Consider the following 19,506-nt stretch of genomic DNA (forward strand, 5'->3'; position numbering starts at 1 on the left):
TCTACCCTAGTCCCTGAATTAGTATACCACTTTTCAAGCTGATCTGATTATTTATCTGGGTTTTTTAAGGAGAGGTTTGAAACTTTGACTTTAAAATTAAACACTGTTACAATCTTAACTCTGCTCCTGCATAGTCTTTGAATCGCAAGATTGGCTCTCGAAATCTGTGTTCAAAATGTAAATATTGTGAATAAAACTGTTTATAGATACGGTATCCTGTATGTGTATCCGTCATGGATCCACAGGTCCGGTGCTCTCGTACGGCTCTGGAACAGCCCCTGGGAGAACCCCTTCAGTGTGTCACTCCCTGCAGGGTCACACTCTCTGGGGAAAGCCCTTTGCTTTCAGCACCTCCTGGGACTGAATCTCCGCGCCTTCAGCACCCCTGCTTCACTCCATGAGCTCTCCTGAGCTCATTCATCGGGGCTGGGCAGCTGGGGAAGACTTGCACCCCCAAAGCGTCCTGTGCACCCACCCCAACTTCCTCAATCTGGAGTGACCCTCAGCCGGTGTTGTGAAAGCAGGAGGGTTTATTGTCTGAAACCCAGCGTAGAAAGTCCTGAGTTAACACAGAGAACAGAATTTAGAGCAAAGTCCATCTGGGTGGGGTTCAGAGTCCAGAGCCCCCTGACCTCTTTTCAGTCCCAGTTCAGAAATGTCTCCTACTTCCAACAGCCCACCCCTAACAGCCCCAAGGGCCCCTCCTCCATTCCTTGTTCTTACTCCTGGGAAACAGTCACTGGGCCATCCTCCTTAGTCCTTTGGTCTCCAGGGGGTTACACCCGGCTGGTTTCCTGCAGAGGGGTTAGCCATGGTCGTTAGTTGCTAGGTAACAAATGTCTGGGCAATTGGAGTGGGCCACTGTCTTCTCCAGGCCTCAGACAGCCAGGCGTCAGTCACACCTGGATCCCTGCAAAGAGTAAACAACCTTTCTCTCACACCCACCTATTTAACCATGCAGCACATAGGGGAAACTGAGGCACTGGGAGCTCTGAGCACTGGGGTCTGTCCACACTAGCGCTTTAAAGTGCTCAAACTTGCTTCACTTGGGGAGGGGGGGGTTCACACCCCTGAGCCAGCAAGTTACCGCACTTTAACTTGCCAGTGTAGACATGGCCTTAGTGTCCCCAGAAGCAAAGAAGACGACGGCACAGTACCCAGTTATGCCCTCTGGTTAGAGCTGTCAGTGATCCCAAGTTCCCACTGCTTCTCCTGGAAAAACAAGAGATAATTGGTATGTGGTAATTGCAAATCAGACCTCGCACAGCCAGCTCTTCGCAGCTCAGGTGTAGCTGCATCACCTGCTCACACCGTGTCTCTGCTACAATCTTACATCTGTACAACTACAAATCCCCCCCCGCCCCCCCTCGAGCAACATCGCGACCCTGACTAACCCCTGGTACAGGCAGTGCCATGTCGGCGGAAGAGCTCTCGGCGAGACGGCTCAGCTGGCGGGAAAAGCTCTCCCATCAGCGTCGGGAGCGTCTTCCCACTGAAGAGCTACAGCGGCCCAGGCGCAGGGTTTAATGTGCAGACTGACCCTCGTGGTGGTGGGCACAGAGGCTGCAGAGGCTGCTCTGATCCCCCTCACACAGGTTACCCACGGGTACAACTTCGCCTAGTGGAGCTGCTCCTGATTTACAACGGGGGGAGTGAAAAGCGGAGTCAGATCCAGCAACTGCCGTGGAGTTACTCCACATCTACACTACTGTGATGGATGGCTCAGAAAAAAAAAACATTTTCAAAATGTTGTATCTTGGCCAAATCAAAATCAGAATTCAGCTGGACACCTCCTGGCTGGATTTCCGAATTTCCGCCTTCAACCTGTTTCAAACAAAAACAAAGACATTTATAATGACCAAAGTGTCTATTTTTCACGATCTTTGTTGTTAGAAAAAAGATAAAACTGTTTAATTGTTTAAATGTGCCAGAAAAAAAAATCACCCTCAGGTAAGAGCCAGAGAGCTCTGTGCAGGTCGATTATCGACAAGACAGTGATGAGGGGATAGAGGGGAAAGGGTAAGAAATTATGTGTCAGACACATATCCTGTCAAGCAATTCCTGAGCTGCTTTAGTGGGATCCGAATTCCAGTCCCCTCTGCTTGTAGAAGCAAAGAGACAATGCGGGACTCACCCACACTGATCTAAACCCCTCACCTCGATGGAAAAGTGGCTTGGTGGAGCTCACAGAAATTAGATCTGACTTTTGCTACATGTTGGTTCAATGTTACTTTCAGTTTTCCTGTTAGTCATCTCAGATTTACAGGAAGAGAGAGGGCGGGGGGTGAAACACACACGGATTACCTGAGAAGGTCCCAGGAACGGAAGCACCCAGGGGTGGAAGGTAAGAGATTTTCTGCCGCAGGGTGGGTTGGTGAAATTGATTCCTGGTGTCCTTTCTTTTGTCCCAGAACTAAACAAAAATTGACTTGTTGATAACCTGAACTTTTCTAAAAGTTTTGGGCTCAACCTCAAATCCCCCCTGATTTTTCAAACTTGCCAACAAACTGAGAAATCCCTTATTTCCCCAGCTCTAGTACCCCCTTCTCTCCCCAGCCTGGGGGTAGCTGCAAAGGGGACTTGACTTCTCTTCTCTCCGTGCAGCCTCAGTGCTGGAGAAACATGGGCACAATCCAGGTCTGATCAGCAACTTGGAGACCTGGCAAACAGCGAGGGCCTGTTGAAGACATGGCTTTTAGCTACTGCTGGGCAAATCTTTCCTGGCATAAAATGGTAACCTCCCTCCAGCCTGACAGTTCACCTTTCAGTATGACCTGCTGAAGTCTCCCGTTTAACCAATTCCTTATCCACCTTTCAATTTTCATATTGATCCCCATCTTTTCCAATTTAACTAATAATTCCCCATGTGGCACGGTATCAAACGCCTTCCTGAAATCGAGGTAAATTAGATCCACTGCGTTTCCTTTGTCTAAAAAATCTGTTACTTTCTCAAAGATTGAATCTGGGTTAGTTAGCCTGCTAGTGCTTAACCCCTTCTGGCTCAGCGTCGCCGGGGGAGGGAGGGAGGAGGGAGACAATAACAGATAATGAGGACATGGTGGAAGTGCTAAATGCTTTTTAGTTTCAGTTTCACCAAAAAGTTTAGTACCAATTAGACACCTGACATAGTGAACACCAGTGAAAATGAGGTAGAGTCTTAGGCTAAAATAGGGAAAGAACAAGTTAAAAATGACTTGGAGAAGTTAAATGTCTTCAGGTCACCAGGGCCTGATGAAATGCATCCTAGAACACTCAGGGAGCTGACTGAGGAGATATCTGAGCCATTAGCGATTATCTTTGAGAAGTCATGGAAGACAGGAGAGATTCCAGAAGACTGGGAAAGGGCAAATCTAGTGCCCATCTATAAAAAGGGAAAGAAGGACAACCCGGGGAATTACAGGCCAGTCAGCTTAACTCCTGTACCAGGAAAGATAATGGAGCAAATAATTAAGTGATCAATTTGCAAACATCTAGAAGATAATAAGGTGCTAAGTAACACCCAGCATGGATTTGTCAAGTACAAATCATGTCAAACCAACCTGATAGCGTTCTCTGACAGGGTAACAAGCCTTGTGGATGGGGGGAAGCAGTAGAAGTGGTATATCTAGAATTTAGTAAGGCTTTTGATACAGTCTCGCATGACCTTTGCATAAACAAACTAGGGAAATGCAACCTTGCCGGAGCTACTACAAGGTGGGTGCAAAACTGGTTGAAAAACCATTCCCAGAGAGTAGTTATCAGCAGTTCACAGTCATGCTGGAAGGGCCTAACGAGTGGGGTTCTGCAGGGATCAGTTCTGGGTCCGATTCTGTTCAATATCTTCATCAATGATTTAGATGATGGCACAGAGAGTACACTCATAAAGTTTGCAGATGATACCAAACTGGGAGGGGCTGCAAGGGCTTTGGAGGATAGGATGAAAATTCAAAATGATCTGGACCATAGGCGCCAACTCCATGGGTTCTCTGGAGCATCCACAGGCAGGTCCCCTACCAGAACCTGCCCCTCCCCCCAGAGTTTCCTGTCCACCGGCAGGCCCTGCTTATCAGCACTTCCCCCTCCCTCCCAGCACCTACCACCTGCCATGGATCAGCTGTTTTGCAGCTTCAGAAAGCACTGGGGGGAGAGGCGAGGGGAGAGGAGCGAGGGCACAGCACGCTGGGGGAGTGGACAGAACTGGGCAGTGAAGAGGCGGGAAAGAGGGAGGGCAGGAAGAGGCGAGGTGGGGGTGGGAAGAAGTAGGTTGGGGGTGGGCCTTTGGGGGAAGGGGTGGAGTGGGGGTGGGGTCTTGGCAGAGCTGTGGTGAATCCCCCCCAACAGATTAGGAACTCGACGCCTATGAGCTGAACAAACTGGAGAAATGGTCTGAAGTAAATAGGATGAACTTCAATAAGGACAAATGCAAAGTACTCCACTTAGGAAGGAACAATCGGTTGCACACACACAGAATGGGAAATAATTGCATGGGAAGGAGCAATGTGGAAAGGGATCTGAGGGTCATAGTGGATCACAAGCTAAATATGAGTCAACAGTATAACACTGTTGCAAAAAAAGCAAACCTCATTCTGGGATGTATTAGCAAGAGTGTTGTAAGCAAGACATGAGAAGTAATTTTTATGCTCTACTCCATGCTAATATGGACTCAGCTGCAGTAATATGTCCAGTTCTGGGTGCCACATTTCAGGAAAGATGTGGACAAACTGGAGCAAGTCCAGTGGAGAGCAACAAAAATGATTAAAGATTTCAAAAACATGACCTATGAGGGAAGATTGAAAGAATTGGGCTTGTTTATTTTGGAGAAGAGAAGACAGAGGGAATGTGTTAACAGTTTTCAAGTACATAAAAGGTTGTTACAAGGAGAAGGGAGAAAATTTGTTCTTCTTAACCTCTGAGGACAGAACAAGAAGCAATGGGCTTAAATTGCAGCAAGGGCGGTTTAGGTTGGACATTAGGAAAAACTTCCTAACTGTCAGGGTGGTGAAGCACTGGAATAAATTGCCTAGGGAGGTTGTGGAATCTCTGACACTGGCGGTTTTTAAGAGCAGGTTGGACAAATGTAACCCAGAGGCACTGAGAGGGAGATGAGTGAAGTCTGCTCTAAAGCCTCAGCTAAGAGCCAGTCGGCTTTTAGCTCACGCAGTAGAGGCTCAAGCCTTTAGCTTCAAAGGTCCAGGTTCAATCCCACTGAGTGATCACCTGGGTCTGTCAGCCTTACACAAACACCTGTCCGGAATGGTCTAGATATGCCATGAATGCAGGAGACTAGATTAGATGGCATATCGAAGCCCCTTCCACTCCTACACATCTCTGATTCTATGAACATCTAGTGGCCCCACTGTCTGAATGCTACCAAGGAGGTCCTGGATTTTAATCACTTTCCTAGTAGCTTAAATTTGCCTTCCAGGACCTCTCTCCTGTCTTTCCCTGTGTCACTGGTACCTACATACCATAACCACCAGCTCCTACCAAGCACTGCATATAAGACTGCCTACATGTCTTGAGAGATCCACAACGTTTGCACAGGCAGGCAAGTCACCATAGGGTTCTCCCGCTCATCGCAAACCCAGCTCTCTATATTTCCAATGAACTAATTGCTCATTACTAATACCTGTCTCTTCCTAATAACTGAGGTCCCCGTGCCCAGAGGAGTATCCTGAATGCAAGAGGATACCATGACATCATCTGGAATGAGGGTCCCACCTATGGGATCATTTCCCTCCGCTCCAGCCTAATGTTCTCCTTCCCCCCAAGACTTTCATCCTCTTCAACATCACAGAGGCTGTCACACTGGGGGTGGGACCATTCTACTGTAAACCGGAAAGTCTCATTTATGGTACCTCTCTGTCTCCCTCAGCTCCTCCAGTTCAGTCACTCTGGTCTCCAAAGCTCATACACGGTCTCTGAGAGCCATGAGCTCCTTACACCGAATGCCACACGTATATAACCTGCCCACAAGGCAGGTAATCGTACATGCTGCATTCAGTGCAATAAACTGAATAGGCCCACTCTGTTGCTGGACGTCTGCCTGCGTTAGTTTTATTCTTGCAGGGGTTTTATTTGTTTGTTCAGTCATAGTTTTGTGAGGGAGTTTATTGGCCTAAAAGTTTAGAGTATGTTTGTTAGGTGTAGCTGCCTCTCACACTCCCTTGCAAATCTCCCGTTTGCTAGCTCCTGTGGTAACTTAGGAGCTGGCTTTTTAAACCCCTGTTCTCCCTGAGTTAGCCCTGCCCCTTTTCAAGAGATCCTACAGGGGTCAGAGATCAAAGGATGACTGGCTAGAGCCTCATTGGGAAGCTCTCAGCCTAGTCTAGAAGGCCGCTAGGCTCAGCACACAACAAACCACATTATACTCTTTAATCAACAATCTCACAACGAATAGATGACAAACTCACCCCTAGGGTCACAAAGTCACTCCTCCTTCACCTGGAGAACTCCCCTGCAAAACACCCCTGGTTGCAGCTCCCATTTGCTAGCTCCATGTAAATGGGGCTTCCATTGGTTTGATTTCATAATGCTTAGTTTTCATTGGAGACAGGTGGATAGCTACCTTCCCTCCTGTCTGGGAGAAAATAGGTTTTTCCCTTTATTTGGTCACAGACTTTAAAGCATAATACCAGTGAGCATCCATAATTCCTCATATTAATTATTGGAAATGTCGTGTTAATACAGACATTTCACAGTGATATGAGTCCCCAGTGTGTCACGGGCTTCCATTGAAGACCTTACTCCACACACTTTTATAGTACAACACTATTGTACACAATCAGTTCAATCAGTTCTTATTCTCTGGGATTCAGACCCCCTGTATTCCCCCTTGAGTGTCTGGGCCCTGATTGTCAGACATCCCTTGTGAGTTTGATGCTGGAGTTTTGGTCACTGGCCATGACATAGGCTTTACCTCTGCTGCCTCCGTTATGGCAAGGGTGTCAGCTACCTTTGCTCTCAGTATGTTTAATTACTTCTGAAATCACCACCCTAAACCCATAGATAAGGGGCACCTTTCCGCCTCTTTAACCTCCATACTCCACCTGTGGTTGCTTCACACTCATCTGGGTCAGCCAGGCCAGTAAAAGGTTCTGTCACCCCTGAAGGTGTTTAATCAGCTCTTCTACCACTCTGAGTCTGCTCTGCTCCCAGCAGTGTCATGGACCACAGCATTTCCTAGATGTACCAGGGCCTCACCGTACTCATAGCCAGAATCCCAGAATGACCGTTAATGCCCATGATGACTCAGGCTATAGGCAGGATGATGGGGTCCATCAGACCCACATCTGGTGGTCTGCTAGCTCCTGATCAGGCACACCATCATGTCCTTCCTGCGGGTCCCATGGGTGGGCCTAGACCCTTTTCTTCTGTCTGAGCTACCTGTGTTTTCTGGTCGGTAAGCTTCTGTTGCTCCAGCTCTATCACCTCACTCAAGCTATATCTACACTACAAACCTAAGTTGACCTATATTAGGTTGACTGATAGTTACCGCAGTAATTACTGCGGTGGTGCATGTCCACACTACCCCTCTTAGGTCAGCGGTGCACGTCTTCACCAGAAGCACTTTCACTGACCTAAGATGGGCAGGGTGGGGAGCTGACAGCCCGATCTCTCAGCTCTGCTGGCAGCTCCCTGTCAGGAGCCCAGCTGACCCACAGGCTCCCGGGCTTATGGCGGGCTGCCCCCCTCCCACACTCCCCGTTCCCCCAGGAAGCGGGGGAACCTGCCCAGGGCTTCTCGTCCCTGGGGAGTGGGGTCCAGCTGCCCCAGGTTCTCACCCCTTCTCCCCAACCCGCTCCCTGCAAGGACCGGGCAGCCTTGTGAATTTCAGGGTTCGGGGGCCATGAAATTGACAAGGTTGCTGGCTCCCAGCATGGAGCAGGCGGGAGGGGCTGCTCCTGCTTCTCACCCTGGCTCCCAGCTGAGAGCAGAGTCCAGCCACCCAGCTCTCCAGGGGAGTTGGGGGTGGGAGGCGGAGGGCTGGGCTCTAGCTGCCAAGCTTTCTTGTCAATTTCATGGCAGGAGGCGTGAAATTGACAAGACAGCTGAGGTAAGGGATGCAGTGTCTGCAGGGACAATGCATCACCCTAACTACACCAACATAAGCCCTACGCATCTCATGGGAGTGGAGTTATGTCGGTGTCGTAGAGCACCTGCATTGGCGAGAGCAAGGCTGTAGTGTGTACACTGAAATAATTAGGTCTAGATAAACTGCCTTTAACTGTGTAGGTGTAGACCAGCCCTCAGACACCTGGACTCCTGCTCTGTCTGTCTCTCCTGCACTAGAAGCCTTTTCCACTCAAGGCTCCCCAGCTCTGAACCATCGCCGCTGCCTCTGCTGGATCATAGAGACATAGGGTTAGAAGGCACTGCAAGGGTCATTTAGCCTATAGACAGATCATCCAGGGAACCATCTGCTTGGTCTCCTGCATGCCCTGTAAGAGAAAAAGGGACCCCCTCTGCTTTCCAGTTTGGAGCATCTGCCCCATCCTGCCTCATGGTGTCTGAGTGCGGAGCAGCATGGCCACTTGCTCTGTTTGCTTCTGATCAGCTGCTCACAGATCTCACCCTGCACACAGCTCTGCTGACTGCTTCCTGGAGAGCTCAGCAATCCGCTTCTTTGCTCCTCCTGCCTTCTCTGGTGCTTACTCATCTTCACTCTTCCCTTTGTTCTAGTTCCCTTGCCTGAAATAAACAAACAGAAAACGGTAGCCTTTTCTGATTGTTCCCGGCCTTCTCATTGAGCCACTTAAAGATCTTGTTTACCAGTGCTTGAAGTATGAAGCTCGGTCAACCAGCAAGCTGTGTGTAAATTCTGCACCAGGCTCACTGCTGGCATTATTACTTAAATCTGAAAAAAAAAACCCAAATATTTAATCAAGCATTTAACACTGGAAAATGGTCTCTCTCATGCCCTGTAATATTCATTAAATGCCTTCTCAGTTTTGAGGGGAAATTATTGAAGTAACATTTTGTTCCTTACAGACAATAAGAATCTGTCCGTTATGTCCACCGAAGATTTCAAGGCAGCTGTGAATGCAGGGAACCTTTCCAGAGCCGTCTCCATAGCCCAGGAGATCATGAATCGCAGATTTGACGTTGCTGTCATTGGAAAGGCTGGCGCTGGTGCATCTTCCTTTATCAACGCAATCAAGGATCTGAAGAATGATGATACAGGAGCTGCCCAAATTGCATTGGTGGGGAACAGGACAAACAGATGGCCTACCTCCTACAGACATCCTAGAGACCCTAAATTGTACTTTTGTGACATGCCAGAAATCTCATGTTCAGATTTTAAAGCAGACAAGTACTTTGAGCAGGTAGGCTTTGCCGTATATGACCTTTTCATCATAATCGCCTCTGAGCCTTTCATGTGCATCCATACGGAACTCGCTAAGGAAATTCAGAAGAGGGGAAAAAGCTTTTACTTTGTATGCTCCAAAGTGGACGATGTGTCATATGAAATGGATGAGGAGAACGCCCTGCTAAGGATCCGAAAGGAGTGCACAGAGCGTCTGCAAATAGCGGGTCTGACTGACCACGAGGTTTTTCTTATATCCAGCAGTAGACCTTCCTGTTATGATTTTCCACTCCTGAAAGTAACTTTATTCAACAAAATCTTCAGTCAGGAGAGAGAGAAATTACTGGACATCTCGCGGACCACTCTGCAAAAGAAAAAAACAATAAAATTAATGCCCGCAATTGGAAACAGCATCCGGGCGGGTGGGGTTGCTACTCTTGTTTGGCTGGGTCCCTTTGATAATTATGATGCTGCCATTGTGATAGATATCATAAAAGGCTATTACAAAGATTTTGGCCTGGATGACAGCTCCCTCTCTACACTCGCTGGGCAGGTTGGGAAGGATGTCAAAGACCTGAAGGCTGTGATGACATGTCCACAGGCCTCAGAAATAACAACCAATTATATAAGTAATCTGCTGATTGAATTTACTCCTATAGAGAGTAAAGTTCTCCGGTGGGTACCAGTGATAGGTGGAGCTTTTTGTATGGCAAGAACAGGTGGTGTGATGGTCCGCTTTTTGAATGACCTAACTGAAAATACCAACAGCGTTCTGAGGAAGGCTTTGGAGGGAGAAGAGAGGAAGTCAAAGTAACCTAACAAAAAATTCAATTCACTTGTTGTGCATGAAAGACCTACGACCAGATTCTGATCTTGGTTTCATCAGTGTGAAGCCAGTGACTCCAGTGAAATCAACAGAACTGGATTTACCCTGGGATCATTGACAGCAAAATTTGGTCCCTGTTCTCCGATGGCGAGATTTGTAGATAGATCTCTGCATTAAGCATCTTCACATAACTTTCATATGACTTTGTATTATGCCTCTTCATATAAACTTGTATTAAGCCTATCCATATATAACCTCTATTTTCATACAACTTTGTATCAAGTCCTTTGATATAGGAACTTTGCATCAGATCCTTATATAGAAATTTTGTATTGAGCCTTGGTATAATATTATAGCCCCTAAGGATAGTTAAGGTAGAATAAAAATGTCTTTTTGCTATGAGTAGAATAAGATCTCCCCCCTTTTAATCCATTGCCCTGTTGAATGAATGAGGTGTGAATGAGCAAGGCCTGGAAGGCAGCACCTCCAGCCAGCTGCAACCCTTGGAGAGGGGATGGAAGCCAGACCCAAGAACAATAAAACTTGTCAAGTGGGCTCAGGACAGAAGATCAGACGAACTGACGGCCTTGGGAGTGGGGAGCGAGCACCTCCTTTGGAAAACACCCTCTCTGAAAATAAACGTGGCAGCATTAAGACGACACCCAGAGGGAAGCAGCACAGAGGACCAAGGGACACAGACACAGATTTTGAATCTGGGATAGATTTGCATGAGAGAGAAGCTGCTATAAATGTGAGGTGTCTCGCAGAGGACCCTGGGTCTCGTCTTGTCAACATTGGAGCATCGATCCGGATCAGCAGAAGCCCGGCTCCACCCCTCCCCCATCTACCTCACCTGGCCAGTGAAGTTAAGGGGAGCACCTCGCTGGTAACAACAACAAGACGGAGTGTGCATGTGTGTGAGTGCGTGAGTGTAATATAGATCATATGCATACGATGCAGTGTTGATTGATACATGGATTACCAATAAATGCGGCGCTTTGCCTTATTCGCCCTGAAAAGATCCTGTGTGCAGTACGTTAAGTACAACAAGATGAGCATGGCAAATCCAGAGCGTGCACTCTCTGGCATTTAGGGGAGTGCAGAGGTAAAGCCCCAGTACTCTGGAGTATGAAGACTGTAATGCTTTAATCTAATTTCAGTTGTTGGTTTAGTGTGTAGGTGCTGGGTGGTGTTGCTGGTCTGTGATAGACTGGAGGCGGGGCTACATTACCTGTGGTCCCTTCCAGTCTAGGAATCTTGGATTCTGTCACTGCCTTGGGTCTCAGCGGGTGGGGAACGGAGTGACGGCTCCACATTGCCCCATGCCCCTGGCCCCGGAGCTGGTTGCATATGCGGGGAGTATGCTGCAGCCTTTAAGGGCTGTAGCAAAGTACAACTCCTTGCACGAGTGTTGTGCCTCAGAGGGGTATCTGGCTCCCCATGGATGGCGGCCCAGATTTTCAAAGGTATTTAGGTGCTTAATTCCCATTGTATACCTCTCTCCCCTTGCCGTACGTTCCAACCCTCTATCTATCTATCCGCTACATACACCCCACCCACACCATAAACACCAACCCAGGTATCAGCCTAAGCTGACATTTTAAAAGGAGCATCAGGGAGTCAGTCCTGGTCTACACACCGTGTCATGGCACTGATTTAACCATTGCAGCTACTGCTGTGAGTTTCTACTGAAGTAATTCAATCGGCACAACCCCTAAGTTTAATTCGACCAGAAACAAAAACATTTTGGTTTTTCATTTTGGCAAGAAAAAAACGAAACAATTTTGTTTTCACATGGGCCTGAAACTTTTTTTTTTTTAATTCTGATTTTTCAGTTTGGCTACCAAACCAAAAATCAATTTGCCCAGCTCTACACAGAAGGAACCATAAAAATCTCTAAAAGTGATGTGAAATAGCCTGTCTATGCATTACATTTTTACAAACTTTAAGTCCTGGTGGGAATTCTATCTGTCACATGGATTGCAAGGTTTATTTACATGAATGTAACTATGGTGTAACCCTTCTGCCCGTCAGAGTTGGCAGCAACAAGGGCCGGGGTCAGTATCTAGGGGATCCATTCCAATAACACAATGCAAAAACGGCTCGAGCCCCCACCCAGTGACCTGGGACAAATCTATACCACCCCCGCTGGGCGCCTCCAAGAGGCAATACTTCCCCTCTCACAAGCACATAGTCTGAGTGTAGCAAAAAACCTTTTAATATCAGAGAGAAACAATGTGGCATTATGTTGGGGAAACACCACCAACAGGATTCATAACATAACCCATGAGCAAAAAACCCACCCCAAGCAAATTTGGGGCATGTCTTTTCCCTTTGGTTCTTGAGTCCAGCAACCCAAAATCACCCAAAGTCCCAAAAGTCCAACAACCCAAAAGTCTCTGTCCCTGGTCAGGGCAGCCCCAGAGTTCAAAAGTTTATCTGCAGAGTTTTACCTCCCAACCTGGAGATGGTGGGGGGGGTGATTAAGGGGCACCTTACGTGGTCCAAAGCTGATGGCCCCCCCTCTCCATGGGGCTCCACTCTGCCAGCCGCCCCCATGAACTGCTCCAGGCATCCGACAAACTGCTCTGCTCCACCAGCCACTCTGCTCGCTATCCCGCAAACTGCTCCACCCTATAGCTTCAGTCTCCCCCACTACTTAACACAACACTCAGTGATTTCAGCTCTTCCTAAGTTCAGCTCTTTTGTGATTTCAGCTTGTAGTAGGGGAGGCCCAGGACTGATGCACCATTAGCCCAAAGGGAATTCAGCTCAGCAGCCTGTAGCTAGACTCCTAATAGAATCAAAATTAACTCTGATGTTCCACAGTGGAGAGAGGAGGAAGTGCAATCAGCATATGAGGCCTTCACCAGGGGGACCATGCCACTAAGTATCAATACCTATCCCCAGCCTCTCTCCCTTCACTGGGTTTTGGAACCCATGACCCTTGCCTAGTGAGTGCTGCTTAGTTGATGGTGAATCCCTCCATCATAACAAAAGGCCAAGTACAGTTCCGCTGTCCTTGAGTCACATAATCAGGATAATAACAGTTTATTCCTGCCCCAATAACAGAGAAACTGGGGCTCCTACAGCAGCCAAAGTGACCATCTAGGCAGGGTGGGTGTGCCTATGCAAATGAGATCAGCCCCTAAAGTTCTTTTCCACAACCCACCATGACTCGCCACCAGATCTCAGGGTGGAGCTCATCCTGACTCTGCTTACGATAGCAACAATGTCATTCAATGTTGTCATAAATATAAAGGGAAGGGTAAACCCCTTTACAATCCCTCCTGGCCAGAGGAAATCTCCTCTCACCTGTAAAGGGTTAAGAAGCTAAAGGTAACCTCGCTGGCACCTGACCAAAATGACCAATGAGGAGACAAGATACTTTCAAAAGCTGGGAGGAGGGAGAGAAACAAAGGGTATGTGGGTCTGTCTACATTCTGCCTTTGCCGGAGATAGACCAGGAATGAAGCCTTAGAACTTTTAGTAAGTAATCTAGCTAGGTATGTGTTAGATTATGATTTCTTTAAATGGCTGAGAAAAGAATTGTGCTGAATAGAATAACTATTTCTGTCTGTGTATCTTTTTTGTAACTTAAGGTTTTTGCCTAGAGGGGTTCTCTATGTTTTGAATCTAATTATCCTGTAAGGTATCTACCATCCTGACTTTACAGGGGGGATTTTTTTTTTTATTTCTATTTACTTCTATTTCTATTAAAAGTCTTTTTGTAAGAAAACTGAATGCTTTTTCATTGTTCTCAGATCCAAGGGTTTGGGTCTGTGGTCACCTATGCAAATTGGTGAGGCTTTTTATCCAACATTTCCCTGGAAAGGGGGGGGTGCAAGTGTTGGGAGGATTGTTCATTGTTCTTAAGATCCAAGGGTCTGGGTCTGTAGTCACCTAGGCAAATTGGTGAGGCTTTTTACCAAACCTTGTCCAGGAAGTGGGGTGCAAGGTTTTTGGACACGTCTTTCCCCCCAAAATACTTCCCAAACAGCTCTTCCCCAGTAACCAGTATTTGTTTGGTGGTGGTAGCGGCCAATCCAAGGACAAAAGGGTGGAATATTTTGTACCTTGGGGAAGTTTTGACCTAAGCTGGTAAAGATAAGCTTAGGAGGTTTTTCATGCAGGTCCCCACATCTGTACCCTAGAGTTCAGAGTGGGGGAGGGACCTTGACAAATGTCTATTAAATACATTTTTGAAAGTGGAATTTACTAGGATGTGTCTCCTTGGCTTTCATATCATTTCACTGATGGCACGGGCTAGCAAGCGTCCAGAATTAAAAACAACAATTAGGGGAGGGCTATTAAACCACATGCTGAGGGGCTTAAATCAATTAGATGTAATGTAAGGGGCAGATTAGCCAACATCTGCTACTGTGAGGTTATTACTCCTTCCTCTGGATCATCTGGTGCTGGCCGCTGTCAGAGATGGGATACTGGGCTAGATGGACACTGGGTCAATCCTAATGGTGCTATGTCCTTTGTTTTAGACCAAAATTTCATCTCCTGCCTGGAATCATCTCTCACTCCTTTTTTAAAAAAGGACAAAGTGGATGATATCCTGACCCAATTGAAGTAAATGGCAAAGCTCCCATTGGCTTCAATACAGCCTGGATTTTGTCCCGTTTTAGAATGAAGTTATACAGGAGAAGTTGCACCAGTCCAGCTTCAGTCAGTGTTTAAACTGAGGCCCTTGCCTACATGGGAAAGTTTTTTTTTTTCAATAGAACCTAAGGTGTGAATTTAACGGATATAATTATTCCGCTATAAACCACCTCCCCCCCACACACACACACATGAACTCTCTGGACTACACTAAAGTAACTCAGACTCCAGCGAGAAACTGTTGAATTGGAATTCATTTGCAAATTGGATACAATTAACTTAGGCTTGAATAGAGACTGGGAGTGGCTAAGTCATTATGCAAGGTAACCTATTTCCCCTTGTTTTTTCCTACCCCCCCCCACGCCCCCCTTCAGACGTTCGTGTTAAACCCTGGATTTGTGCTGGAAATGGCCCAACTTGATTATCATACACATTGTAAGGAGAGTGATCACTTTAGATAGATTACCAGCAGGAGAGTGGGGTGGGAGGAGGTATTTTTTCATGTTTTTTGTGTGTATATAATAAGATCTTCTATACTTTCCACAGTATGCATCCGATGAAGTGAGCTGTAGCTGACGAAAGCTTATGCTCAAATAAATTGGTTAGTCTCTAAGGTGCCACAAGTCCTCCTTTTCTTTCCATTGGTGTTTGATCTGGGACTGCACTGAACGACATCAGATGCTGCGTTGATCACATTGGCTGTGCCTTGGCACGTAACAGGGCAGACCACGAGAAGATTGTCATCTCCTGCACGGGTGGCTTTTCACTCCCATGAAGTATATGATCTACTTGGAACTCCATCCACACGTCCCACGGCAGACGCACCTTCCTTCTCAGGAAATGGGAACAAAACACAGCCCTGCTCGCAGCGGAAACACTTCAAACTATGGCACACCTCATCGGCCAACAGCTCAGATGTCATATCCCGGTACCTTGGGCCACCCGCGCCACATCACTGGAAGCAATCAATTGGATCCACACCCTAGACTTCCACATGTAACCGTGCTGGGTTTAAGCCCCACGAAAGAAGAAGACCGCCTGCGGTAGAAAGCCGTACCAATATAATGACATTGGTTAGCGGTGTGATTTTCATACCCATGTAGTTTTACTGTGACAGCCTCTAGTACGGATACTGCCCTACTGGTCCCCGATATCCGTACGGTTTATTCCCCTTCCTGGTATAAGCATCTTTATACCAATATAACTGACTCCACCCTTGAGGGGTTGCATCAATACCGCTATTGTGAGAGGGGGGTGTGACGAAGTGGGACTGTTCTTAATGGTTCCTCCGAATATTGTGGGGGTGCCTCAATTTCCCTTATGCAGTTCTTAAGTATCTAGGTGGTGGGGTAAGGGTGTATGATCACTGCAGAGCCCTAGAGGGCAGGTGTGTGCAGGGGTCTGGACACAGAGAATGGCCGACACCCTGTTTCCTGGCAACTGATGGCCTGGACCTTTCCCCCCTGCAAGGTGAGAGCTAAAGGGTTGGAGAACAAAGGAATCAGGTGACCTCCTGGCCTGGGAAAGGAACAAAGCCCAGAGGAGGAGGGGCTGGAGGGAGTTTCAGTTTGGGGCTGGCTGGGACATGGAGTGAAGTGCAGACGTGGTTGTCTGGCTCACTGCCCTCCAAAATGGACCCAGCTGAGGGGTCCTGTTCTCTGCACCTGCAAGCTCTGTTTTAGACCATGTTCCTGTCGTCTAATAAACCTCTGTTTTACTGGCTGGCTGAGAGTCCCGTCTGACTGCGGAGTTGGGGTGCAGGACCCTCTGGCTTCCCCAGGAGCCCCGCCTGAGCGGTCTCGCTGTGGGAAGCACACGGAGGGGCAGAGGATGCTGAATGCTCTGAGGTCAGACCCAGGAAGGTGGAAGCCGTGTGAGCTGTTTGCCCTGCGGACAGGCTGCTCACCGGAAGGCGACTGCCCCAGAGTCCTGACTGGCTTCATAGGGAGCAGTTCCAGAGCATCGCCCGGGCACTCCGTGACAACTGGTGGCAGGGGTGGGATCTACTGCACCCCGTGGATGGCGCTTCCTGCAGTAAGTGACTGGGGAGCAGTAAAACAAAGGGGGATTGATGGGGACCAGGCGTGCTGAAGATTCAGAGAGAGACGGTTTCAGGGGGCGGTTAACCCCTAGGATTGTGTGACCAGAGAAAAGGACTTTTGCAGTAACAGGGTCCCCCGGGGGACTGCAGCGAGCGGTCCCAGGGGCGGAGGAGTCTGCAGCTCGACCCTGGCAGAGAGGTGGTGACCTCGAGAAGGGCTGGCACACGAGGGGTTCTCCCTGGAAACCGTGGGGAGCTGCAAGCACACAGGCCTGTGAGTCCACAACAACTTGGGAAGAGTGGAGTGATGGTCTGTCACCATCTCCTTAAGAAGGACATTGTAACCCTGTGCAGAAAGAGAGGGTTGAGCATTGGAAAGTTCACCAAAGCACAGTTAATCGTGCAGCTGGAGGAGGATGACCGCTCTAAGGGACAGATTCCTGACCCCAAATGGGGCTATAGCAGGATCTGGGAGCAGCTGGAGTAGTAGCCAGGCATCGCCAAGACTCCTGTCCCCGACCAGACGAGGGTCTTCACGATCGGGTTCCCCATCGGGGGATCGGAGATGGACGGGATTGGAGCTGAGTCCGAGAGAGCAAGAGGACTGTGAGAGACAGCGAGAGCCCGAGAAAGAGCTGCAGAAGCAGCAGCAGCATGAACTGGCGGTGGGGGAGCGGAGAGGCCTAGGGAACCTCCCCGGGGTGAGTGGGGATAGACCCCGGGGGGCCAGTTCCGCAGGGAACCTCGAGACTAAATTGCTGCCCCTGGTTAAGGAGGGGGGGATGTGGATGCCCACCTCACTGCCTTTGAGCAGGCTGGAGATTTGAACCAGGGGGACCCTGCGGAAAAGCCCCGGTGTCTAGCTCCCTTGCTGGGTCCCAAGGCCATAGACTCTGTCGGCCAGATGGGTGGGGAGGTGGACAGGCTCCCACTCCTGACCCCAACCTATATGTCTGTGTGGAGTTTCCTGGGGCCAGGCCCCTCGGACCCCCAGTGGGAGCGGAAGGTGATGGTCAATGGGGAGACATTCCTGGGGTGGCGAGATCCTGGGACAGAGAGAACTGTTGTCAGGCCCTGGGTGGTGCAGCCTCAGAGGTTGAGGGGCTGTGTGAGCTGGGTGAGGGTCCCAGGGACGAAGCCCCTCGCCCTGCCTATGGCCCAGATCCCTGTGCAGACCCAGGAGGGGTGGGGCTGGCTGGTCTTTGGGGTGCTCCAGGACACCAGCTGCGAGACCCTGTTGTGGGGCAACTGTGTCTCTTTGGGACAGGATCCAGGCCCTGCTCCTGTAACGGCCAAGGGTTTGAATTTGAATCCAGGGAACCAATCGGTGGAGAGGGAAACGGTCAGTGAAAATGCAGATGACCTGGCTCGCAGCAGGGAGGAGCCGCTAGGCTCAGGCTACCTGCCTGCCTGTAAGCAGACCCCTGGGGCTGGGTGGGACAGAGAGATGCTCCCTACGCCCTTGCACTCCGGAGAGGGGGCTCACGCTGGCTCTGATGCAGTGAGGAAAGCAGCGAGCTCGCTGCCTACCCCCACTGGCACAGCAAGGGCAGCGCTGAGCACAGGGGGAGCTGAGACCCCAGCTGAGTGGGGGGAGACACAGGCAGGGGAGGGGATCTGTGGGGAGTGGCAAGGTGCTTGGTAAGGAAAGTTTGGATGAGCCTAGGCAGCCTTGTGATCTGATGGTTTTGTCCAGTCAGCAGGGTGGGAAGGCGAGGAGAGTGGAAGATGAGTGTCCCTGGACCTTACCTGTTAGCTGGGTGGAGAATTGGGACAGTGAAGGAAACGTGCCTGTGCCTGTCAGAGGTATTGACTTGCCTGTGGAGGGAGCTACCCTGATCTCCAAGCAGGTGTCTGTGACCAGCCTTGTGTGCTGGGACAAGGGGAATGAGATCCCAAGCTGTGTGTCTGGTAAAGGAGAAAGTGTGTCCGGCTCTTCTTGGTCTGTGGAGCAGACAGAAGGGGCCTTGCAGCCTGTGATGGTTGAGCGTTGTGCAGTTGTCTCAGAGCTGGTTCTGGATTCAGCTAAAGCCCAGGAAGGGAATGGTCCTAAGTTTGTGTCTGCTCGGGAGAATGGCCCTGTAACTAGGTCGCATCCAGTTAGTGTCTATGTAAAATCCCAGAGACCAGACAATTCTGGTGCTTGTATTTTGCCTGTTGCTCGTGTGTGGTTGGGAAAGGGTGTCGCAACTCTGTCTAATCAGGGTGAGATCCTAGCCAGGGCACAAGGAGAGCGTGAAGGTGATGTGATTGTGTTACCTATGGAGGGTGTGGAAACCTGTAGGAAGAAGGAAAAGATTCCTGAACTTGTGTGTGGCAAAGGGAAGGAGAAGGCTTCTGACCATTTATCTAGGAAGTCTGTCAGTTTGCCTGAAAGGGGATTGTGTAGGAATCCACCGGACGGGCCATAGGTAATTCTGGATGTAAGGGAGACCCAGAAAGAGTCTGTTGTTGCTCAGGAACGTGTTCCTCTAGAGCAAGCCCTAGGTAAAGAGGGTAAGAGCAGAATTTCTGGGAGGGGTGAATTGTTGCATAGAAAAGCCCTAGGGAAAGGAATCCTCATGGAGTCTTTGCAAGCAGTTTACTGCAACTGAAGGGTGTGAAAGTGATTTAATCAAGAAAGTTTCAGTTCCTAACAGCCAGAAATTTTCTGTTGTGAATGGATCCACTGACTGTCCTGTTGAAAGACCCAGTGTGGATAGCTTTGAGAAGGTCTCAGATGGAGTGAAAGCTGTTAAGAAA

At 48.9% G+C, this 19,506-nt stretch overlaps 1 protein-coding gene across 1 annotated transcript; it reads left to right on the top strand.

Moving 5' to 3' along the window:
* The first annotated feature begins 8,990 nt into the window (after nucleotides 1–8,990).
* Nucleotides 8,991–10,100, top strand: LOC141977377 (interferon-inducible GTPase 5-like). Its single transcript, XM_074938833.1, has one exon. It carries the CDS (start codon nucleotides 8,991–8,993, stop codon nucleotides 10,098–10,100), a length of 1,110 nt encoding a protein of 369 aa, XP_074794934.1.
* The last annotated feature ends 9,406 nt before the right edge of the window (nucleotides 10,101–19,506 follow it).

Source organism: Natator depressus, chromosome 24 (genome assembly GCF_965152275.1).
Source record: "Natator depressus isolate rNatDep1 chromosome 24, rNatDep2.hap1, whole genome shotgun sequence".
Lineage (NCBI taxonomy): Eukaryota > Metazoa > Chordata > Testudines > Cheloniidae > Natator > Natator depressus.